General features: G+C 35.0%; 1 protein-coding gene across 9 annotated transcripts in view; it reads left to right on the top strand.

Moving 5' to 3' along the window:
- The first annotated feature begins 4,925 nt into the window (after window positions 1-4,925).
- Window positions 4,926-26,084, top strand: part of LOC121984379 (AP-1 complex subunit gamma-2-like) — a 143,712-nt gene continuing 122,553 nt past the window's right edge. For 3 of the 9 annotated variants that reach the window (XM_042537284.1, XM_042537291.1, XM_042537290.1), the window contains exon 1: window positions 4,927-5,175. In XM_042537284.1, coding sequence (XP_042393218.1) covers window positions 5,144-5,175 — 32 coding nt within the window. In that variant the 5' untranslated portion in view covers window positions 4,927-5,143. Of the gene's footprint in view, window positions 5,176-5,258; window positions 5,342-5,447; window positions 5,515-8,442; window positions 8,466-26,084 lie in introns of those variants that run through there. The other 6 variants (XR_006112868.1, XM_042537286.1, XM_042537285.1 and 3 more) reach the window with 5 other exon arrangements.

Here is a 26,084-nt window from a genome sequence, read left to right on the forward strand (position 1 = left end):
TAAGGTCTAGCATAATTTAGGAGTCCTAAAAAGGCTCTTAGAGTTTTAGTGTCTTCCATCTTATCTGGAAAAGCAAGGATTTTAGCAGAGATATGAGGTTGAAGGGCTATTTGTCCCTGTCCTATTTCTGCTCCTAAGAAATCAATATGAGTAGTAGCTATTGTCATTTTCTTTCGAGAAATAATCAGACCATGTTTTTCAAATAAATTAAATATAATATGAAGATGAGCATAATGTTCTTGTTTAGTCTTAGAGAAAACTAAAATATCATCTATATACACACAAGTGAAGAGAGAAAAATCTCGAAAAATGTCATCCATTTTCCTTTGGAATATTTGAGGAGCGACCTTAAGGCCAAAAGGCATAACAAGCCACTCAAAATGTCCTTCGGGACAGGAAAATGCTGTCCATTCAATGGACTCAGGATGCATTTTAACTTGCCAAAATCCTGATTTCATGTCAAATTTTGAGTACCATTTTGAGTTTTGGATTTTATTTAAGAGTTGGTCTTTGTCGGGAATTTTATAACCGTCTTCTTGACAATTATCATTTAGTCTCTTGTAATTAAATACCATTCTAGATTGGCCACGTTTTTGTTCTGATCCTTTATTAACTATAAAAGCTGGACTTCGGTGCCTAGATGTAGACCTTTGAATGGCTCCTAAAGTTAAGAGTTGGTTAATATGCATTTTGCATTCTTCAGTTTCCCAATTTGTATATTTTAAGTCTTGGGTCTTAATTGTAAGGTCTGGATTAATGATTGATAGCTTGCAGTATACTTTATCTCTGTCCCAATATTTAGTAGGATTTTCTCCAATTATTTCTAATTTTTCTAATCTAGAAATGAGAGAGTCTAAATCAGGTTTATGTGTGTTTATTAATTGAAGTAACTGTTGTGGGAGTATAAGATCATATGGGATACAGGTGTCATCAGTTATAGGGCTTGACCAGCCAAGTGGGGCTAGTTTTCCGAGTCTTGGTAGTCAGAAAAAGCTAGGGCACAGGTCTGGTTATCCGGTTGTGTCTTCTTACTAGGTTGTTTACAGGCATTTTTAGGAGAACATTGACAAGATGTGTTTTCTGAAGGTAGAAGTTCTATGTGGGATTTTGTATTTAAGGGATGGACAATAGAGGGATAGTCTGATACTATTGGAGATATTATGGGTGAGGAAAAGAAAAGAGCATAATCCTTAGTTAGAAGACAAGCTCTATCTGATGCTACCAGAAAATTTAAACCTAGGATTAAATGAATATTAGGATGTAAGAGTGGCTTAATCCATAGCTTAGGAAGTGAGAGTGGTGTGCCGTATTTACCACAGTTGTCATAAAATCTTAGATGGGTGTTAGTAACAAATTGCGTGCAAGCTAACTGTTGGCCATCAAATTGTGTACTTAGTAATGGTTGTGATGCTGTTTTTATAAAAGTTTTTGGTAAGACAGAAAGAAGTGTATTTTCATCTATGGTGGAGTTGGTAGCTCCACTATCTAAAAAGGCATGTAGGGTGAATTCATGGCCATGGATATTTACTAGACATTTGACTCTAATGTCTAAAGTTTTTCCTGTATTACATATACTAGAGGCTTTTATAAAGACTAGATCTCGATCTATTACATCTGTTGGTATAAGTTGTAAACCTTTTCCTTTATCAAGGGTAACCTGAGAAGAAGAATGTGGAGGAAGATTTTCTTTTATTTGTTTATCTAGGATCTCAATTTCTGTTTCTAATTTATTAATACGTGTTTCTAATACAGAAACTCTTGTTTCTAATAAAAAATTTCTAGTTCCTCCTTTAGAGAGCTGGCTTATAGGTATCGTAATAGAGAATAGTTGTTGAAGACAAAGATTACAGGCTTGTTTTTTACATATTTTGCAGGTTCCTCTTTTGTCTAAAGAAGGATAATAACTACAAAAGAAACAAGGAATGTTATCAGTTCCTGTTTTGAGTATCCACTCATGTATGCAGTTAAGTTCTTCTGTAGTCTTATTGTTAAGTTGTTTAAACATTAGATTTGTATCTGGAAATAGAGAGTCTTCCCATAATTCATCTAGATTGTCTAATGTATCATAGGGTATGTAATTTTCAGGATATAGGTTATACTGCTGATGCGAGGGTTGCAAGAAAGAGTTTACAAGACTGTAATCAGAAGAAGGAACAACTTCTTCTATGTCATCTACAGAAACAATAGAGTAGATAGAGGATGTATCAGAAACATCTGATTGTACTTCTATTAAATCTAGATTTGTACAGGTAACTAGTTTTGCTTCTCGGGTATATAAATTCTTTTTATTTGGGCAGGCAGAGGATAAATGACCTGGTTCATTACAGGCAAAACATGTGATAGTATTGGCATATGTCTTCTTTGGTTTGAACTTCCGTACATGTTTTTCTTTATTTAGGTAAGGTTTCTTTTCTCTACTTTTTCTAAGATAATAAGTCTTTTTAGGTTTTATTGCCTTTGACCTTGTTACCAATTTTCTGGGTGTTCTTGATGAATGATTTAGTCTTGAGGCCATATTGTTGAGGGGTATATATCTGACTACAAAATCCATATTGTTGATTTTTTAATTGCTTTTGTATATGGATATAGGTACATTTTTCTTTAAGTATGGAAATAATGTGTTGAATTCTTACTCCAATATTATCGTATTGTGGTGCTACATTCATGTCTGTCCAGGCTTTATGTATTTCCTTTCCTAAATCTCCTGGAAGTTTGCTAAAAAGTCTTTCCCCTAGTTCCGGGTTACAATAGTTACCCGAGACTGCTGTTAATGCTAGAAAGTCATTACAAAAAGGTTTAATCCAGTTCCAACTAAAGAGTTGTAATTGTTCTAAGTCTCTCATAGCTTCTCTTTGTCTTATATCTAATCCAGTATTAGCATCTCTGGCAGTAAACAACCTATGAATTGTATAGCAAAAATTGAGTATGTTATTTCCTTGTGATGCCATCCTGGCTACTTCCTCGGGATATGTAGTTTTATAGGCTTCCCATGCTGCTCTGGCAACATCACCTAGGTAATTTTCTCCTACTCTTATCATGGCTTCTCCTGTTTCTATGTCTAGTTCATGTCTAGCTTGATAATCTCTTTTAACAGAGACTATCCATTGTTCTAGATAAGTATCATAAAGTTGCGGATCATCGCATTCTCCAATATTTAACAAGACCGAATTCTTGCCAAAGTAAGTAATTTCAGGTGGTCTTCTTTTTCCTATTGTTCGTAATAAAGGATTATTATTAGTATATGGGGTAATCTTTGTTCTTGGGGGATGTCCTTCCCCATAATCCATAGTTCTCATAGAACTTTCAGGGTATCTTACTTGTAGCGGTTGTGGTCTGAAGTTACTAGTGCTACTAGATTCGGCTGGATTCATTAGATTTACTGTTGAGAAGTAATCTTGTTTTTTAGCAATTATGTTATGCTCTTCGTCGAAATATAACATCCAGTCAGGCTCTAATTTATGGTGTAAAAGGTCAAAAGTTTCTAATTCTTTTAAATCTTCTTTAGTGAAATAATTGGCTATTTCAAATGGAATGTAAACATATTCATTTAGATCGTCATAAAATAAATAATTACTTTCCGTATTATTGTTTATAGGAGTGTCAAGTATGCTATATTCAATGTTCATTAAATTCATGTTAGTTTGAGTTTCTTCATTATCTTCTTCCTGTGATGTTGAAGGTTTATAATTATGAAATCTTACTATAGAGCTTCCATGTCTATCTTTATAAATAATGGATTCTGTTGGTTGTAAGGTTTGTGGTTTATTGTTTAATTCTAAATTAAGAGTCCAGTCCAATCCTGCAAGTAATGTTGATGAGAAGTCCTTAGGTTTGTGGAAATAAATGCCTTTTGTCGTAAGGGTTTCAATAACACTAGTAATTTGAACTTTAAAACTATTGTTAATATTTGTCATAGTTTTCCCTAGAAAGATTATGTCTATTTGAATATTATGTCTTTGAAAGTCTCCATACCCTCGGGCTTGTACTGAAATTTTAATATGTTCTATAAAGTCTGGGATTGTCATATTGAAGTTTGGACAGAAATAGGTAATTCCTAAATTGCTATTCATATCTACTTCAATGAGTCCAATAATTGCCTTATCATTGTCAGAAAATCTTGAGTCATAAAGGACTAAAAATACTTTAGCTCCTATACTTTTTCTAGTAAGTCCTCTTAGTCCAAATACTATTAATCCTAGATGTATGTAGTGATGTTTTCTTTGTAAAAGTGTTCTTGCTGATTCTTCTGTCATGAGTGTAAATCTTTCTTCACCTCCATCTGGTAGATGAAGTGGTTGTGTTCTGTGATGTCTATAAAGTGATGTCGAGAAGGACAATAGTCCTTGATTATATATTCTTTTGGGGTTTAAGGTATTTAATTGTTCGTTAGAAAAAGTGTCTAAATTTGGTTCTATGTCTATAAGTTCTTCTAATTGATAAGTGGCAATATTTGTTGAGGACCTTCTGGGTATTATGGATAAGTTTTTATTTGGTTGTCTTAAAGTTTGTGATAAACCAGAAAAACTTTCAGTTTGTTTCTTTGTTTGTAGATCCATTTGAAATGATATCTTGAGTCTTATAAGTAAGAAATTTATAAGTAGTAGGTTGTTGTCGGATAACTGTTTTTCCTAAAGACAATTTACTAAGGTCTTTGTTAATACTTTCAAGAGTTTCTTTTAGATTACTTGTGTGAGTATCTTTATAGATATGATTTTCTAGAGTAAGTAGTTGAGTTTCTAATACCGTAAGCCTATAATGTAAAGAAGTAAGTAGTGCTAGTATGGTGTTATTTTGTTGTACTAGTATATATATATATATATATATACACACACACGCAACGAAACAGAGTTGGCTAATTCCGTCCGTAGCTTCACCAAATCGATCCGGCTAACCTAGCAATTTACGATGTTTGACGCTTTTTGTTGTAAACGGGAAATCGAACGACACCCCCGCAGAATAAAATCGTGCCCACGCTCAGATCCAGCTGTTTTCTTCTCTCTGTTTCTCTTCTCGAATCCGAGAGATTCCCTCGCCCAGATCTTGACCTCTGCCCTCGTATCCTACCGGAGGTTTAGATCCTCCTGCTTCGCAGTGTGCCGGAGACGCTGGTCGAGCCTTGGGAGACCCCGCGGCCGTCACAACCATGAATCCCTTCTCCTCGGGTACGCGATTGAGGTAAGCTCAAAGTTTCACTTTCCTTGTCCGGCAGTCAATTCTTGCATCGGCACTACTCTCCTTGCTCCTGCTTTTCTTCTCAGATCTTTGCACTTACAATGGGACTTTTTTACGCTCGTTTTCCATTTTTGCCCGCAGTCTGAAGATTTTTCGTCGCAGCGAAATGGTGATAACTGGTTTTCCGATCCTCGCTTGAATTTTGATCAGTTGATATTTTTTTTTAAATTGCGGATAAGTTTTTGGCTGATAATTGATAGTAATTGAATTTGAAGTAAACTGTGGTGATTTTGTGCTGAGAGGAGCGAATCATGGAACGACTATATTGAAATGAGTGCACAAGTATGAATTCTAAGAACTTACCCTTTTTATTATGAATTCAAGAACATCATTTGCTCTTCCAATTCTGTTCGTATCCTAATCTTGCTTATTTGCTGTGCGTGGAAATAAGAAAGTGAAATATTTTATGGTTTACAACGCAAAACTTGTATACAAGTTCAAGTTTAAGATTATTAGTGTGGTTTAATTGGCATGCCTATGTATGAATTTGATCAATATAATTCAAAGGAACTTCTTATTACGCAATAGAAATGGACGACAATGTACCATAAACATAATAATGGGGCACTTGATGCTCATATTTCTCTAATATATATCAAAATACTAATCAGTGGAGTTGATGGTTTGAAATCTTGTATAGTATTGGATGAAATGATCATATGTATTATCTCGATAAATTATTGAAATTCGATTCTACTCGATGCAAATAATATCTCCTCCTTGCTTCATCTCCTTTCTCTTTCAACCTTCTATCCATCACTAATGCCATGTATTGGAATGTCGACACGATATAGGAACAATATCATTTCGGACAAAGACCGAAACTCTAGCACAACTTGAGATTTTGAACCTTAGTAGACTCGCTATAAATTTACTATTAGTACTAGGGAAAACCTCCTCGTTGTATGTTATTCACATATTGTAGTCAATATGCTTTATATAATTAGAGGTTAAACAAAATAACTAGTTGAGTTGTAGAGGAAAAAATTAGAAATTAAAGGTTTTAAATCAGGTAGAATTAGAACAAAAATATCAAATATTTAGCAATCACTTGCGGGAATAATTGAGATCAATAGACATGAAACTCTTATAAGTAAGAGTTTAAAATTTCTTTGACATATTATCCAACATAATGGAGATATTGATGTTAATATAAAAAAAGTGAGTGGTGGAAATGGAGGACCTATGAAGTCATTATAGGATCTAAAGGAGGTTAGAAGGAGGAGGGGCTGAATAACCTCTTTTAAAGCTTCTACAATAATTAGTTTGCAGAGACAATAAACAAAAACAAACAAAATAAACTGAAAGAATACAAATTGAAAGGTAAATAACAATGCAAGTAAAAAACCAATTCAAATATAATGATTTATGTAGTTTGACAGCCCAAGACTTTTGATCCACGGCCTATAACCTTTCAGTGGGTCATGGAGATACCTATTACAATAGCTTTCATTTACAAGAGAAAATACTTAGAATAAAGGATTACAGTGAGAGCAAGAGGATAGAGTGGAGATAAGGGAATTGGCAGAGTATCAACACTTTGAATAAATTAATTTTTAGCCTTCAAGTCCCTATATAGACTTCAACTAAATCTTCACTCAACCTTCAAAATATATGTTTTGTTATGGTTCAATTGACTCTTTTGTGCTTCTAGTTGACTAATTTTTGTCACTTTAGTTGATTGATTGTCATTGTTGTTGTAGTAGCTAATCATTCCGTTGCAAACATGCCAATTGCTTCATTAGTCGACTAAAGATCCTATTAGTTGACTCTGTAACAAATTAAATATTCTATTACTATTAGTCGACTAAACATAGTATCAATCAACAACAATAACAACCAAGCCTTATATCCCACTAGGTGGGGTCGGCAAACATAGTATCAGTCGATTCATTAATTTAGCATGAGGTGCTTGTTGTAATCCATGTAGGGTCTTTTTTAAGCTTGTATACATAATTTGAAAATTTTAGGTGTTCAAATGAGAGTACTCATATATATTTATTCTTTAATAAAACCATTTAAAAGACTGTATTTTTATGAAACAAATGCTAAAAACATTCGTATAAAATTCTAATTGGGCTACTCCCTCTATTTGGTTAAATCCTCATGCTACTAATCTTACTTTATTTTTAATCATATTGCTTTTTTGATCTAGTATCTATAATTGAGCTACATTGAGGTCTTGAAATTAATTCTAATATTTGATTTCTTTCAAATTGAGCTAAGTCTTTTTGATCCAATCCAGATCATTTAATGCTTTATTTACATTATTTGGTTCAATTTATGATATTAAAGCAAAAATATTGTCTAAAGTTTTTAAAGTAAGATCTTTTAACTCCTTGAGTTAAGTCTTCCCAAAAGGATTAATATTAGTTTTATATGTTTGTGATTGTTCTTGTTGTTCATGTACCATGTACCATGTACCATGTACCATGTACCATGTACCATGTACCATGTTTTCTTTAGTTTCAACATTTTCTATTATTTCTTCTTCATTCTTTTTGTTTACTAACTCATTGACGTCTTCATCAATGTGAGATGATTTAGAGTATGCTCCATTGGTTTTATCAAATTAATACTACATAGCAATTTCTAGAGATCTTTTATTCTCTTTTTATTATAGACCCTACAAAACTCTACTAGATCAAGAGTATTCGACCCAAATCCCTTTATCCTTTTTATGTGAAAATTTTCCTGCATAGTCTTTGGTGTTTAATGTGTACCTTACACCTAAAAACTTTAAAATGCTTAATAGATTTCTTAGTAAAATATAGTCTTATAAGGGGTTTATAAGAGTATTTGACCAAATTGATTTATGGCTTTGGTCTAAAATTGATTGAGTAGAGTATTCATTGAATACAATCCTAGTGACTTCTTGTAATGTTCGTGTTATTCTCTCCATAATACTAGTTATTTATGGTGTCTAGGGGATGAGAATTCATTAGCATAGCTATTTACTTTACAAAAATTAAAATTAAGGCACTCAAATTCTCACCACCATGATTACTTCAGTCTTACAAAGCATACCCATGTAAACCTACTAAACTCATCAACAATGACAGGTCAATATTTACTTTTATTGAAAGATAAAACTCCATAGCTATTAAGTAAATCAAGATTTAATTATTCTAAAGGCTTAGATGTATTTACAATGTTTTTGGCTTTGAGTAGGTCTTTTTTTCCCCCCTTTTGGCATGCGCCATAAACTTCATCCTTCTTGAATGACATTTCAGGTACTCCTTTCATCAAGCTCCCTTTAGCTTTGTTGCTGATCAATTTCATATTTGTGTGTGCCAATCTCCTATGCCATTTCCATGCTTCTTCTTTTTACATGAGACATTAATCAAGGAATTAGAAATATAAGATCAACGACATATACATTTTCATTTCTTTTGCCTACTAAGAGAATTGTATCAAGATTAACATGTTTAATTAAACATTTTATTGAATAAAATTCTATTATATATCCAATGCCACAAAATTGGCTAATACTAAGCAAATTGCATTTCATTCTTTTAACAAAAAGAACATTATGCATTATAGATGGCAAGCTAGCATTCAACTCAATATTACTAATACTAATGACCTTCAATTTACTATTATTTCCAAAGGACACAATTCCTTTGTATTTATAGCTTAAAGTAAAGAAGTTACTTAAATCATCGATTATATGCCTTAAACAACCACTATCAATGATCCACTTATTTGAATGTCCATGTACTTGAGTAAAACTTGAAACTTTGGTACCCAAAATGTATTGGGTACAACCAGATTAACAAGACATGCTTGGGGACCCAAGCTTTGATCTTAATAATGATGTACGTTTGGTAATTGAAGAAACATAAGAATGTTTTTTTTTTCTTTTATATATAACACTTTGATCTCGGAAACAATCTCTTGTAAATAAGGGTAAGGCTGCATACAATAGACCCTTCCCTGGACTCCGCATTGGCGGGGGAGCTTCGTGTACCGAGCTATCATTTTTTTTTTATATAATACTTTGATCTTCTAACATAATATCAAGATTCTTTAATCATAGAGTGAATTTTTCAAGATAATTTCTTAAGTCCTCAATTTGCAATTTCAAGTATGCATTTTCTTCAATAATTTTATCAATTTTTGAAGAATCATGCTCTTGAATTTTTCATGTTGAGTTTGAATTAATTCGTTCCTTAATTGCCCTAAGCTCCTTTTAAGACTTTTTTTTTTTATCCTTAGAGAATTTGTCAAGTGATAATATCATTCAAATGATCTAAATTGGAAAAGTTTACCTCACTAGAGCTTGAGGAATCTTCATTACAGGATGAATCTTCATTACCAAAAGTATCAAGTCCCATGAATACTACATTTTTGGTATTATGATTTGTTTTTTCTTCTTCAATTGAAGAGGATGATGAGGACTTACCGTAGTTACATTTAATGTCTTTTTCTTCTTCATTTCTTCTTGCTTGCTCAATTCAGGGCATTCAAACTTATAGTGCCCCTTCCTATTACATGCAAAGCAAGTTATGGAAGATTTGAGTCTAGATTTACCTTTGTTTTTTTGGTTGTTCTTTGTGGCTTCTTGAAGAATCTTTTAATGTCTTTTCGCTTAATTTTTACTCTTTCTTATAAATTTCTTTACAAACTGAGTCATCTCCAATTTGGAGACATCACTTTTAGATTTGGTTTCACTTGTAGACTTGGAATAGGATGATTCCATCTCTTCCTTCTTCTTAGATTTCTTTTTACTTCTTCTCAATCACCATTGCTAGTCCCTTATCCTTTAGAAACATAGCTTGTTATGCAATTCAAATTCACAAAAATAGCCCATCTAGCTTAACAATATAGAGGTCCCTTGAAACTTTATAAGCATCCGCCATATATATCTAAAAAGGGGTTCTAGAAAAAGATTTAAGTACATACCTTATTAAATCACTCTCTTCTATTTTCTCACTTATCACATGGAGGCTTATGACCCTTCGGCGTTCACTAATTTGCTCCTAGGAAACTTTCTGAATGTGGAAAAAATTCTTACCACAGCTTTCTTTTACAAGAGAAATACATAGAACAAAAGATTAATGAGAACACGAGAATGAAGTGGAGACAAGAGAACTCAACAGAGTATCAACATTTTTAATGAATTAATTTGTAGCCTTCAGACCCCTATATGTAACCTTCAACCAAAGACTTCACTCAGCCTTCAAAATCTTTATTTTATGCTTCTAGTGGATTAGATCATTTATTGTGCAACTAATTTACCAGTCACTTCAGTTTATTGTTTGCTACCATCGGCTGATTGATCTTTACTGAATTTTCTAGATTCCCATTGTTGTAACAACTAACCGTTGCAATTGTCCAACTGCATCATTAGTTGACTCAAGATCCCATCAATGGAATATGTAACAAATTAATCATTCTATTACCCTCATAAACTATTTCTTTTGTTGACTAAGATACCATCGGTCAGCTCATTAGTTGATTGGTATTCAAACATAAACCAACAAGAGCCTTCTGTTTTCTTTTTATTTATCTTGAGTCGACTCGCTAGTCGACTCAAGTATCAGGTAACAAAAAGATACATTATAGTTAATTATTAGCCAAATCTAACCCTCGATTAGCCGAAAATTACATATGGTCTTGCACTCATCTTTGTATAAATGAAATTCATCAAGAGTCTAAACGACATCTTTCTCCGGGGATCCATGTTATGCCCCGAGGGTATACTCGCCCGCCAAATCCGATGATACCCCTTAGTGACAATATAAGTAATAATTGGTAACAAACCAATTAAAACCAGCACAAATACCAATACAATATAAAAGAACCACCAAGTTACTACAATATATATGATAATGTATGTATGCATGAACATGTGAACATACTGATCTATACAAGATAACAATTATACCATTATAACAAAACCTCATTAATTCGACGAGTGAAAAAAACCAATAAACAGCGGCAGCGAAACAAAAAAATAAAACAACTCGAACAGAAATTTAAACTCAAGTGGGAGCGGAAGGTAGGACCTCTGAGCGACACAACACATCCTTTGTTTGCTAACCTAGAGGTCAAAGAAAAACAAAGGGTAGTGAGTATAAAATACTTAGTGGGTATATGAAGATAGTGCATGATACCATTATAAGGAGATCAAAGGGATGCAGTCTAAGACAATCATACTTACTACAAAAAGTAAGGACAACAGTATAGTCATATGCTAACAAAACATAACAATAATATAACCCTTTTCTTACTTACTCAGCCGTGTATAATACAATGAGCATGATAGGTAATGATTAATATGGATACCCCACATTATAGGCATGTACAAATGCAAATAACAAAAATAAATCATCATATATGGGAGCAATCGTTCTACCATAATAAGTAAAAATGACCAAGACATATAGCTATCTAGGTATGGACTGTTGGAGAAACGCTCTACCATGAATGGTCTCGTGGGCAGTTCGAAATGTTAGGTCCCTGTTTGCAGGAGAAACACTCTACCATGAATGGTCTCGTGGACAGATAGGTAGTAGCTATCTAGCTATGAGCTATGAGAGAAATGCTCTACCATGAATGATCTCGTGGGCAACTTAAGGTGTAACAATCACTATTTGCGAGAGCAATGACTCAGACATAGACAGGATGTATACAATAAAATAATGAACAAGTAGTATGCAAATGTGATTATTTAGTCTTGTGAGCAATCAGGGTATACAACTAGTTATTATTCGCAGGAGAAATGCTCTACCACGAATGATCCTAAGGGAGGATAGGATGAGGTAGCTATCTAGCTCCTCAACTATTGACTGCAAGAAAAACACTTTACCATGGATGGTCCCGTGGGTAGACAAGGTATATACATATACAAAGCCAAAATAACAAGATAAGCAATAACAATCCATCCTAGGATAATGCTCTACAAGCTACCCTACGGTCTAACCTCCCTAACATATAGGTATGAGCCTAAATAGCAAACAAGGGTTTAGTAGGATACTCGATATCCTGCATTACGGTATGGTCTTACTAATGTATAGACATGAGCCTAAATAACAAATGAGGGTCTAGTAGGATATTTTATATCCTACACTATGGTATGACTATATAAAGACATAAGTATAAATAACAATAAATAGCATGGATAGTAACGAGACTGTATGGATATCAAATAGATTAAACTAAGTACAAGTAACTAAGTATCAACTCAAGAAATAACTAGAGTGGAGTCAGGATAAGCAAGTAAATGCTATTTAATCAACATATAAGCAAATATAATCATGCACTAAGATCAAAAATCTAAAAAGGGTAAGCATGAACTATCCGCCGCAACTGTGGAAGTCTTAATCGTCAACTCAAGAAATAACTAGAGTGGAGTTAGGATAAGCAAGTAAATGCTATTTAATCAACATATAAGCAAATATAATCATGCACTAAGATCAAAAATCTAAAAAGGGTAAGCATGATCTATCCGCCGCAACTGTGGAAGTCTTAATCGTCTTCAGGTCAAAGATTTTGCCTCAAGCTTGAATCCTACAAGTACAAGATACGAAGCAAAACTAAGTACTAGAATAATCCTAATAATCATGAATAGTCTATGTAAATGATTCGTTTATTTCTCTCTTTTTTTTCACCGTCACTTTCTTTATCCACCTATTAATCAATCTAATAACTTAATCAAATTATTAATTGATTAATTTACCAATCTATATTAATTCATCAATTTGTTAATTATAATCTGATTAATTAAGTAAACTTTAATTAATCTTACTTACAAATTAATTCTCAAAAGTTTATCGCTTAATCAACCTTAATTTAACTCCTGGGTGAATCAAGTTATCTTCTGATTATTTCCTTTAAATCGGTTAACCTATTAAACATGTTCAACTAATCAATTAATCAACATTAAATCTTCACTTAATTCAATTAAATAAGCCGTCTAATAATTAACTAATATAATCATATATCAATTACTCTTAAACTAATAATCCTGATTATCACAGTTACCTCTCCCAATCCTCTTTCTCTTTTTCTTCTTCGACGGCGATTCCCAATGATTGATGGTGACATTGAGTCAGGGCAGCCACGATGGTTGGCGACGGCGGAGATTCTCAATGGCAACCCATTTCTCCTTCTATAGCTAGTAGTGGTTGCGGCTGCGGTGTGTGGACGTGAGGAAAACAACGGTTCTCGGCAACTTTGGTGGTAGCGTCGTACAACCAGGAGAAGGACGGAGCGACATTCGGCGAGCAACGACTGCGGCAAAGTCGTAGTCGTGGTGGGGTGTGGCAAAGGTGCGCGTGGCAACGGCGGTTGGTGAGCGTCGTTGCATAGACAGACGACCGATGCCTACGATGGGGAACGGAAGAGTGGTGGCCGTGGAGACAACGCGTTGGCGGCTGTGGAGATTCGGCTGGCCGCGGGGTTGGACGCGCGCAATGAGTGCATCATCGTGAGCGTAGGGAAGAAACGACGGAAGGACTTAGGTTTTGATTAAAGAAACTTAGGTTTTCTATTCAATTAACTCTTATTTAAATGGATATTCTAAAGAGTTTTTTTTTTTTTCAAAACCCAACCAATTTATCCCCGTAAAAATATCTTTAAAGAATTTATTTAAAATCCAGAAAACTCCCAATAAATTCCTAAAATTCACATATATTCTTTTATTTTTATTTTCTTTATTTATTATTAATTATCTTATCCTCATTTTCATCTATAAATTTCATTAGATCAAATTTTAATCATTTTAATCTTTAGATATATTTTTGGTATATTACATTCTTTCCCACTAATAAAAATTTGATCTCCAAATTTACTAGTTAAATTGTAATACTAAGGTATCCTCATCTAAGGGTAACAACTAATTTAGTCCCACTACTATACTAATCCATTCTAATATCATAACCAGTTTCTAACCGTGAGGGATTAAAGTTCCCTTATAAAATGATATGATGATCTACTTCTAAGTAGATAATTATTACTTTTTGGGTTATGAGTTCACCCATTTCCTGTTTCTCTAATATTGCTATCTATTGTTGTCGGCGAACCCACTAGACGTAGATGATTTTTCCAACTGCTTCTAGAGTCCATCACATATCCTCTAAGCAAGTCTTCTAGTGTCTGAATGGTGCACTCCATCTATTTGTATGTATGTTTGAAAGTGAAATACTGCACTAAATAGAAGTTGTGTACATTTGACTAGTTAGAAACTCTGCCAAGCGATCCAAAAAGTCAATCTAATGGGTCAGTGGGAAATAAGCGGACTTGTTTAATTGATTAGCGATCTACCGTAACGAGTCCTACCCTTTTCGTGTTATGGGTAACCCATCCACAAAGTCCATAGTGAGGTGTTTCCATTTACAATATCCTCTTTGGGGTTTAATGGGCTCCATGCTTCCGATGCACCACTTTATTGTTCTGTGAAACTAGCCTGGTTTAGTGCCCTCCAACATTAAGAAACGAGCAAACTTGGCCTTCGCTCAGTCCTATTGAGTTATTGTCAACTAGGAATGGCCGGGTCAACAACCATACAATAGTCTGCACCACAGAACTCAACTATATCATTCAAACCATTTATCGCCCCTGCTTGAATGACAAGTTGACGCAACTCAGCTCGGTACACAAGTGTCAAGCTATATGTTGACATGCCAAGTGTCAAGCTACATGTTGACATGCCAAGTGTCAAGCTACATGTTGACACGCTATGTGTCAAGATACAAGGTCCATAATGTTCTTCATACCGTTCCACCAGTTGGAGCGATTTAGGTCTCACTACATCCGAATACCTCTCGGATGAGTTATAAATCGTGATCAATGCACTTATCGTTAATAGGTCTCCGTTATTTTAATGTGCCCTGAGAGCACATTGTCTACCTCGAAATTGGAGAGTCTCATCTTCCTCTCTGAAAATTTGTCTACAGTCCTGAATCCCGTTAACTATTTCAAAATTTGAGGTGCTGATCACCAACTTGTACTTCCTTGATTCATGCAACAAAAAGGTGACTAAGCATCCATAAACAACCGCAATTACTTTTACTTCCCAAATGGTAACAACTTCTTCCTTTTGAGAATCCATTAAAATGCCTTCGTTAGAAACCACGTGTCCGAAAATTCCCGTGGAGGATAATCAAAATGCGTATTTGCTAAACTTCGTATATCAACACTCCCTCCATAATGTTTTGAATATGCTCCTCATTTGATCTTGAATATATCAAAATGTCATCTATGAACGATGACAAGTCGATCCAAATACTTTATGGACACCGGATTCATCAAATCCATGAAAATGGTTGGAGCATTGGTAAGCCCAAACGACATTACCAAAAACTCATAAGGTTATGATGAACATCATCTTCTATATGTTTGCAACTTTTTACTCTAAGTTGATGCCAGTCAAATCTTAATGCAATCCTAGAGTATACACGTGTCTTTGAGTTGATCAAACAAATCCTCTATATGGTCTCTGTATTAAGTTGTCTGGACTTGTTAGACATTATTAGCGATTCATCATTCTTCTCAACAAAGAAGACGGGAGCTCCCCAAAGAGAGACACACGAAAGAATCTTGCAATTTCCATTCTTCTAGTTCCTTTGGCACCATGCGACACGAGATCGTAGATATTGGAGCCAACCTCGGAAGTATCTCAATCACGAACTCCACTTGCCTTGCAGGCGGTAAGCCAAGGAATTCGTCTAGAAACATTTGAGTATTCTCGAACTATACAAACATTCGAGCGGAGTGGTATATTATCCTCGTTAAATCTTATCAATGATAGCATATACCTCCGACTTCATGAGATAACAATTGTATGGCTTATAGTGCTGAAATCAAATATTCTTTTATTGTTAGTCTCGATGAATTTCAAAGATGGTTGATCCGAGAGTTGCATGGTTACTACTCTTGGTCGACAGTTGACTGTAGCATGATAAGTGACCAACCAGTCTATGCCAAAAAGATGTCAAATTCCATCATTTCAAGTACTTGTATATCTAGAGTGAGGGTATGACTACCAAGGTTCAAGGGATAACCCTTAACTTCTTGGCTAGATACCACTAACTATTATGAGGGTATCACTACAACTCTAGTAATTTTGCCCACAATTGTTCTCTTACAAGTGTTGATAAAGAGTCGAACATTTTGATCTGAATATAGACTTTAAGGCATTGGGTGAATGAACATGTGATGAAGGTCTTGAGCTACTAGGCGGAGGCAATGTTAGGCGAGTCAACTAATCATCGTCTTGTAATCCATTATACTAAAGTTACTCTATTCAAGCTTTGAACAACCTTCTAAAATAACTATCAATGGATGTGCGACGAAGTATACAAAAGCAGGGAAACATTATCTCTTAACAACCTTCTAAAATAACTATTAATTGATGTGCTGTGTTGGTGCAGCGGGGTCGGCAAGAGGGGGTTGAATTGCCTGCACAATTAAAATACCCTCCTCGTTTCTTTCAACTAAAAAAATGCAATAATAATAAAGAAATAAACTAACAGAAATAAAGAGGAGACAGAGAATTTAACTTGGTTACAACCAGGGGGTTGTTAATCCAAGGCGATGAAAAAACTCAGAAAGATCTCCTTCTCTAAAGGCGGAGAAGCCTTTTACAAGCTATTGCTAGGAATTGAATACTGAGTTGATTAATTAATTTCCTAGCTCCAGGGGCCTTTATATAGCTCCTGGAAATCTTATCCCGAGTGTTGAAGGCGCCTCCAAGAGGGTTGAGGGCGCCTCCAAGTAGTTTGACTGGATAAGCTCTATCCGGTTGCAAACGGTCACGAAGATTGGGTTTGAGGTGCCTCCAATGCCCTTGAAGGCGCCTCGAACTGGTCTGAGGCGCCTTCAAGGTGATGGAGGCGCCTCGAACTAGTCTGAGGCGCCTTCAAGGTGATGGAGGCGCCTTCAATGTTGAGGGCGCCTTTAATGTTGAGGGCGCCCTCAATGATGTTGAGGGCGCCTTCAACCTGCATGGTATAAATACTGCCTTCAACCTGCATGGTATAAATAGCTTCTAGCTTCTCTTTTTCCTCTTCTTCCGAAGCTCCGATCGCTTGGGTGATTTTGGCCAACTGAAATAGGGCTCACCCGAACCCAATTTCCGGCCTTTTCCTTGAGCAGGCTTCCGACCCGGTTTCTCGTCCCTCGAAAGCCACGCACGTTCTTCTCGTCTACCGGTGTACTCTTCCGTAGCTCTTTCGTCCTTCGGATGCACCGAACCCGTCAGCTCCCTTAATGTGCCGTCCTTCTCGTTAGCTGCATCTTCCGTTCGACTTTCTGCGCTCCTAAGTTCCTGCACACTTAAACACAGAGATCAAATAACAAGCAGGACCTAACCTAACTTGGTTGATCACATCAAAACACCCACGGGGTCCAACAATCTCCCCCTTTTTGATGTGCATCAACCCAAGTTCAAGTTAGGGAAACAAAATAGATAAACAGTAATTTATAGAAATTACTAAACTAACAGTTCAAGCATAAGGATTGCAATAGAATTTGCAACACAAGTTAAAAATAAATTTTAAGTAAAAAACATTAAAAATTCCCCCTAAACTTGTACCTATCTTTCTCCCCCTTTGATTACAGCAAAAAGAATGGGGTAATAAATATCAAGTAAAAAAAAATTCAAGTAAAAAAAATGATTTTTAAAATCCAAGTGCAGCATTTTCAAAATGATTTCTAAGAAAAAAAATCTTTTTTAAAAATTTTCTAAGTAAAACTTAGTTAAGACAATTTTTTGAGAAAAAGATAAATACACATTTCTAACTTCAGAAGAAATTTTAACTTAAAAAAATGTTATTTGAGAATTTTTTTTTAAGTAACAAATATTTTTCTTAAGAGAAAAAAATATTTTTGAAGAATTTTAAAAAAGATGTTTGAAAAACTTTTTAAAGCATTATTTAATTCTAATTTTAATGTTTTTATCAGAAAGTTAATTAAACATTTTATTTCGATATTTTGACTTTCAGGTCGTGGCGAGGTACTAGGCCTTCTTGGTTATTGGAGCAACAACCACTTCCTTAGACAAAGTCTCATAAAGAAATTTTAACGTTTAATTTTGTTTCGCTGAAAGCACTAAGTCTAAAGTTTTAATTTAGATTAAATGCTCTAATTTTTACACTATGATATTTAAATTTCTATTTTAGTTTATCATAATTACTCAAATCTAGAGTAGGGAAATTTGAACATGCAGAAAATTGTAGTATCTTTTCTATTGTTAGTTTGTCAAAATCATTTAATTGACAGACTGTTTTTAACTCACTATTAGTTAATAATTTTTCTAATTGGCAGGAATATTCTTATTTGCAAAAATCTTTTGACACTATATTTTCTAATTCGAAAAAAAAATCTTTCGATGATGTTTCTAATTTGCAACATTCTTTTGACAAAATATTTTGTAATTCACAAAAATCTTACAGCACCGTTTTGATTGACTTAACCAATTGATCAAGAGGTGGAGACCATACCTGACTTACCTTGTCGGTCGTTGATTCACCCCCTGTTGAGTTGTCTTCTTTCAAAGACTCTTCCCCTTCATTTTTGCTTATCTGGGATGAGCTTTCTGTGTATGAAATTCGGCTGTTGGGGTTGACCCGACAATTTCCTCGATCTCAGACTCTTCTGACAGTTCAGTATCCATCGAGGAGTCGGCTTCTCTTGGTTCTTCGTGGAGCTTTAAAATCTTTTCCCAAAGTTCTTTTGCACTTTGGTAGTCGCCAACTCTATCAAGCTCTTCATTTGGTAGTACGCTTAAGAGGTGAAATTCAGTCCGAGCGTTTGCCATAAACTCGTCACGTTGCTTATTGGTCCAGAGGTATTGTTCAATGTCTTCTCTATTCGTTGTCTTTAGTGCTTTGTAACCAAATTTCATTATTAAAAAAATAGTAGAGTCTGTGTTAAGATATACCTCCATTCGTTGCTTCCAGAAAGCAAACTCCCCCTCGAATGCTGGTGGATAGATGTTAGCTTCGGCCATCGTCTTGATCTTTGTGCTTCAGTCGGCAGTTAATCCTTCTGAGGCATTCTGACTTTGATACCACTTGTTGGTGCAGTGCGGCCGACAAGAGGGGGGTGAATTGCCTGCACAATAAAAATACCCTCCTCGTTTCTTTCAACTCAAAAAATGCAATAATAATAAAGAAATAAACTAACAGAAATAAAGAGGAGACAGAGAATTTAACTTGGTTACAACATAGGGGGTTGTTAATCCAAGACGGTTGGAAAGCGCACTAGAAAAGTCTCATTTTCCGAAGGCGGAGAAGCCTTTTACACACTAAAAGCTCTTACAAGTTGCTAGGAAGTTGTTACTGAGTTAGATTAATTAATTTCTTAGCTCCAGGGGCTTTTATATAGCTCCTGAAAATCTTATCCCGAGTGTTGAAGGCGCCTCTAAGAGGGTTGAGGGTGCCTCCAAGCAGTTTGACCGGATAAAGCTCTATCCGGTTGCAAACGGTCACGAAGATTGGGTCTGAGGAGCCTCCAATGCCCTTGAAGGCGCCTCGGACTGGTCTGAGGCGCTTTCAAGGTGATGGAGGCGCCTTCAATGTTGAGGGCGCCCTCAATGATGTTGAGGGTGCCTTCAACCTGCATGGTATAAATACTGCTTTCAACCTGCATGGTATAAATAGCTTTTAACTTATCTTTTTCCTCTTCTTCCGAAGCTCAGATCGCTTGGGTGATTTCGGCCAACTGAAATAGGGCTCACCCGAATCCAATTTCCGGCCTTTTCCTTGAGCAGACTTCCGACCTGGTTTCTCGTCCCTCGAATGCTGCGCACGTTCTTTTCGTCCACCGGTGTACTCTTCCGTAGTTCTTTCATCCTTCGGACGCACCGAGCTCGTCAGCTCTCTTCTTGTGCCGTTCTTCTCGCTAACTGTGTCTTCCGCTCGACTTTCTGCGCTCCTAAGTTCCTGCACACTTAGACACAGGGATCAAATAACAAGCAGGACCTAACCTAACTTGGTTGATTACATCAAAGCACCCACGGGGTCCAACATGTTGCTCCTCGAAGATTGCCTTTTGCCATTTCTACCACGTAACGGTTGGATTTTGTAAGTGTTAACTAGTTAGCTCCACCATTTTCCAACATTTTATTCATTAATGTTTTTATTTTATCCAACAACTCAATTCTATTTATTTGAGTGTGTGAACAACCTACATTTTACTTAATATGAACATAAACTTGTACAAATGAAAATATTGAGGTGAGTGACCAGCAATCTCTCGAGAAAGATGTATCGTATAGGTGAGTGAATGACCTGCAATCCAAGGTTTAAAATCTCGACCTGTGCCGAGGTTTCGGTCTTAGACTGGAACGCTACGGTTTCGGTATCGTGCCGTGCCGATATAGTTTCGATACTTTATATATATATATATATATATATATATATATATATATTTATATATTAGATAAATATATTTATTATATATTTATCTTATATATATAAAAACCTTTGTTGTTGTTGTTGTTTTAATGTTATGTAACTTGACGATATACGTTTGTAGAAATTTCTAAAATAAAGATTAGACATTCATATTAATAAAAATGTATTTTATATGCTTAGGAGTCAAGAATCTAAAAATAGAGTAGATAGGTATAATAATATTTATTATTTCAAATTTTAAATTTCAAATTGATTCTGAGATAAAAAAATTATTATCTATAATAATTATATAAATTAACAAAAAATCATAATATATATAATAATTATATAATTATAGTTTATAAATATTCTAAATAATATACATATTATATATATAGCTTATATTAAATTTAAAATCAAATTTATTTAAAAGATTTATATATATTTTAATTTTTTTAGAATTATTTATAAAATTTTAAAATTATTATAAAATTTCAAAATTATTTTAAATATTTTTATAAAATTATAATCTATTTTAAATTTATAAAAAAATTTAAAGTTTGTTTTTAAAATTACTTTAAATTTTCTATTTTTAACTTCAATTTTTTTTATAATTTTAATAAAAATAATAAAAATATAAAATTATATATTATAATTATATCAATTAATTAACCGTTTCTTTAATTAATTATTATTTTATATAATATATAATTATAATTTATTTAATAATTAATTAGAAATCATGTATAAAATATAATAGTTTTATTTAAAAGTTTTAATAAATCCTAATTTTTTTCTCAACCTCACGATTCCGTCTCCCATCGTGATTTTTTTCACTCGCCGCCTCACCTCAGTTGTTGCCCCATTGCAGCCACCTCGCCGTCTCGCCGCCTCGACCTCGCCGTCTCGCCGCCTCGCCATCGCCTCGCCGCCTCGCCAAGTTATTCTTTCACCGATGATTCAAGGTAGGTCTTCATCCCCCAAATTGATTTCTTTTTTCTTCCTTCTTCTTTCTTCTTCTTCCTTTTGTTGCGCGTGACGCACACAATGACGCACGCAAAATTGTTGTGCATACGGTGCCGGTGCCAGCCCCACGTTAGAACGGTAAAAATCGCCCGTTTTGGGTGGCACGGCTCGAGATTTCATTCACTGCCGCAATCCACTCATAACGGAAATGCAGTATGCATATATACATACATAGATAGGATGAACGACCCACAATCCATCCAAAGGTGATGTATCGTACATACAAGGAGTGAACGACCTGCAATCCTTCCAATACGAACTACATCATGTGAGTGCACATATACAAACACATATATAGGGTGAACGATTCGTAATCCATCCGGAAGTGTCTCACATAAAAATCGGATGAACAACCGCAATCCATCATACGAGGCGCCTCACATACAAATTCCACCTGTGAGGAAACATCATCTCAAATGGCCGAAGCCCATGAACTCGCGGAAAAACTCAAGAGTCATCTTTGTGTACGAAACCAACTGCTCTATACATAATCACACAACTCTTAAAGGATGGAGCCAAAATTCTAAACTATAATTAATTATGCAACTTATAAAGGTGGAGTTGAAGCTCTATGCCTCCATATTTCATTTCATCATTCTCTTAATTTGGCATAGGATTTTGTAAGTATTAAGCAGCTAGTTCCACCTTTTCCCTCTCATTGGGTCATATATTTGAATGTACCTTATAGGTTATTTAACCAGGTACGAGCGTTCCATGGTCAAAATCCTAGTAGAATAGGATGCATCAATCATTTATTGATTAGTATAATATTGGCATACGTGTCCTGTCCATTACCCAAGGGTAGTGGTGAGGGCGGGTATTGTTGTTGGTATTTTCTGAGACTGTGCTCCTTGATCTCCAATAGGTAGTTGACAGTTTTGACCCGTGCTTTCTGACTTGACATTAGTCGGTGCTTTAGAAGAATCTAGGTTCTCAACGTCAGAGGTTGGGTCCCGCAGTGTCTACTGATCAACCTCGACCACGATCACGAGTATGAACTATTTCACTAAGTATCAATTCTTATGACAACCACAATTACACTAGTACCTAACAATAATAGAAAGGTATAGAAACAACTAAAGACATACCACTTTCTTATCGTTTAGAGATGTCCTTCGGCTTGCCTGGCGTCCCAAAATCAGAAAACCGCAAATCAAAACGAGATGGTAATCCCCAAACACAAACCCTATAATCGACATCAAACCATATACTAATAAATTGTCATGCTCCGAGGGTATATTTGTTCGCCAAATCGGATGGTATCCTTTAGTGATAATACAAGAAATAATTGGTACCAAACCAATTAAAACCAACACAAATAGCAATACAATATAAAAGAACCACTAAGTTACTACAATGCATATGATAATATATGTATGCATGAACATGTGAACATACTAATCTATACAAGATAACAGTTATACAATCATAACAAAATCTTATCGATTCGATGAGGGAAAGAAAAAAATAAACAGTGGCAGTGGAACAAAAAAAATAAAACAACTCAAACAGAAATCCGAACTCAAGTGGGACTGACAGTAGGGGCTCTGAGGTAAAATATAAAAATAAAAATAAAGGGTAGTGAGTACAAAATACTCGGTGGGTATAAGAAGAGAGTACATGATACCCACTATAAGGAGATCAAAGGGATGCAATCTTAGACAATAATACTTATTACAAAAGTAAGAATAATAGTATAATCATCTGCTAACAAAACATAACAATAATATCATAGGCATGTATAATGATAGGTAATGATCAACTTGCTTAGCGTGTATAATACAATGAGCAATGATAGGTAATGATCAATGTGGATACCGTATATCATAAGCATGTACAAATGCAAATAATAGAAATAAATCATCATACATGGGAGAATTGCTCTACCATAAAAAGTACAAATGACCAAGACATAATTATTTAGCTTTGGATTGCAGGAGAAACGCTCTACCACGAATGGTCTTGTGGGCAATCCCTGTCTGCGGGAGAAACACTCTACCATTAATGGTCTCGTGGGCAGACAAGTAGTAGCTATCTAGCTACGGGTTGCGGGAGAAATGCTCTACCATGAATGATCTTGTTGATAGCCCAGGGTGTAACAATCACTATCTGCGAGATAAATGACTTAGACATAAATAGGATGTATATAATAAAACAATGAACAAGTAGTATACAAATGTGATAACAAACATATAACAAGTATGGACTCTTTGGTCTCATGAGCAGTCAGGGTATACAACTAGTTACTATCCGCAGGAGAAATGCTCTATCACGGATGGTCCTGTGATATGATAGGATGAAGTAGCTATCCAGCTCCTCAACTATGACTGCAGGAGAAATACTCTACCTTGGATGGTCCTGTAGGTAGACAGGGTATATACGTATGCAAAGCCATAATAACAAGATAAGCAATAACAATCCATCCAAGGATAATGCTCTACAAGCTATCCTATGATCTGACCTCCCTAACATATAAGCATGAGCCTAAATAGTAAACAAGAGCCTAGTAGTATACTCAATATCCTATATTACGGTATGGTCTTACTAACGTATAGACATGAGCCTAAATAACAAACAAGGGTTTACTTTGATACTCGATATCCTATACTATGGTATGACTACATAAAGGCACAAGTATAAATAGCAATAAATAGCATGGATAACAACGAAACGGTATGGATATCAAATAGATCAAACTAAGTACAAGCAACTAAATATCAACTCAAGAAATAACTAGAGTGGACTTAGGATAAGCAAGTAATACTACTTGATTAATATAGAAGCAGATATAATCATGCACTAAGATCAAAGATTTAAAAAGAACAAGCAAGAACTATCCACCTCAACTGTGAAAGTCTTAACCGTCTTTTGGTCAAAGATTTTGCCACGAGCTTGAATTCTACAAGTACAGGATACGAAGCAAAACTAAGTACTAGAACAATCCTAATAATCATGAATAGTCTACGTAAACTATTCATTTATTTTTCTCTTTTTTTTTTAACCGTCAAACTTTCTTAATCCACCTATTAATCAATCTAATCACTTAATCAAATTATTAATTGATTAATTTACCAATCTATATTAATTCATCAATTTGTATAATCTGATCAATTAAGTAAACTTTAATTAATCTCACTTACAAATTAATTCTCAAAAGTTTATCGCTTAATCAACCTTAATTTAACTCTCGGGTAAATTAAGTTAATCTTCTGATTATTCCCTTCAAATCGGTTAACCTATTAAACATGTTCAATAGAGATGGCGATTTCACCCGAACCTGATGGAGGATCCGACATCCGACCCGAATGGAGGAGGGTATGGAGGGACTATCAATACCCGATACCCGACTCGAATACCCGATTAAATAATATATATACATATATTAAAGAAATTTTTTTTTTTCCAAAATCAACTTACTATTTTTGTTGATATTAGGAGGAGACTATATAGATGTTTAATATATTTTTTTAATTATATATATATTTTTAATAGGTTGCTAATTTTAATATATTTTTGTTGAATGATAATAGTTGGATAGAAAGAAGAAAAATTATAACTATAGAAGATATCCGATCATTTAATGGGTATGAGTATACCCATCGGAGATCCTATACCCGATGGATATGGGGACGGAGGATATAGAATCCGACCCGACCCTAATGTTCAACTAATCAATTAATCAACATTAAATCTTCACTTAATTCGATTAAATAAGCAATCTAATAATTAACTAATATAATCATATATTAATTACTTTGAAACTAATAATCCCGATTATCATGGTTACCTCTCCCGACCCTCTTTCTCTTTCTCTTCTTCGGCGACGATTCCCGACGATGATGGTGGCACTGAGTCAGGGTAGCCACGATGGTCGATGGCGGCGGGGATTCTTAGTAGCAGCCCATTTCTCCTTCTACAGCCGTCAGTGGTTGTGGCTGTGGTGTGTGGATGAGGAAAACAACGGTTCTCGACAACTTGGTGGTAGCGTTGTACAGCCAAGAGAAGGACGGAACAACCTTCGGCGAGCAACGGTGGCGGCAAAGTCGTAGCCGCAGTGGGGTGTGGCAAAGGTGCGCGTGGCAATGACAGTTGGTGAGCGTTGTTGCATGGACAGGCGATCGATGCCTGCGATGGGGAAGGGAAGGGAAGAGTGGTGGCCATGGAGACAACGTGTCAATGGCTGTGGAGATTCGACTGACCACGGGGTTGGATGTGGGCAATGAGTGCAGCGTTGCGAGCGTAGGGAAGAAACGACAGAAGGACTTAGGTTTTGTTAAAAAAACTTAGGTTTTATATTCAATCAATTCCCACTTAAATAGATATTCTAAGCAGTTTTTTTTTTCAAAACTCAACCAATTTATCCCCATAAAAATATCTTTAATGAATTTATTTAAAATCTATAAAAATCCCAATAAATTTCTAAAATTCACATATGTTCTTTTATATTTATTTTCTTTATTTATTATTAATTATCTTATCCTT

The sequence above is a fragment of the Zingiber officinale genome, chromosome 5B (genome assembly GCF_018446385.1).
Source record: "Zingiber officinale cultivar Zhangliang chromosome 5B, Zo_v1.1, whole genome shotgun sequence".
NCBI classification, from domain to species: domain Eukaryota; kingdom Viridiplantae; phylum Streptophyta; class Magnoliopsida; order Zingiberales; family Zingiberaceae; genus Zingiber; species Zingiber officinale.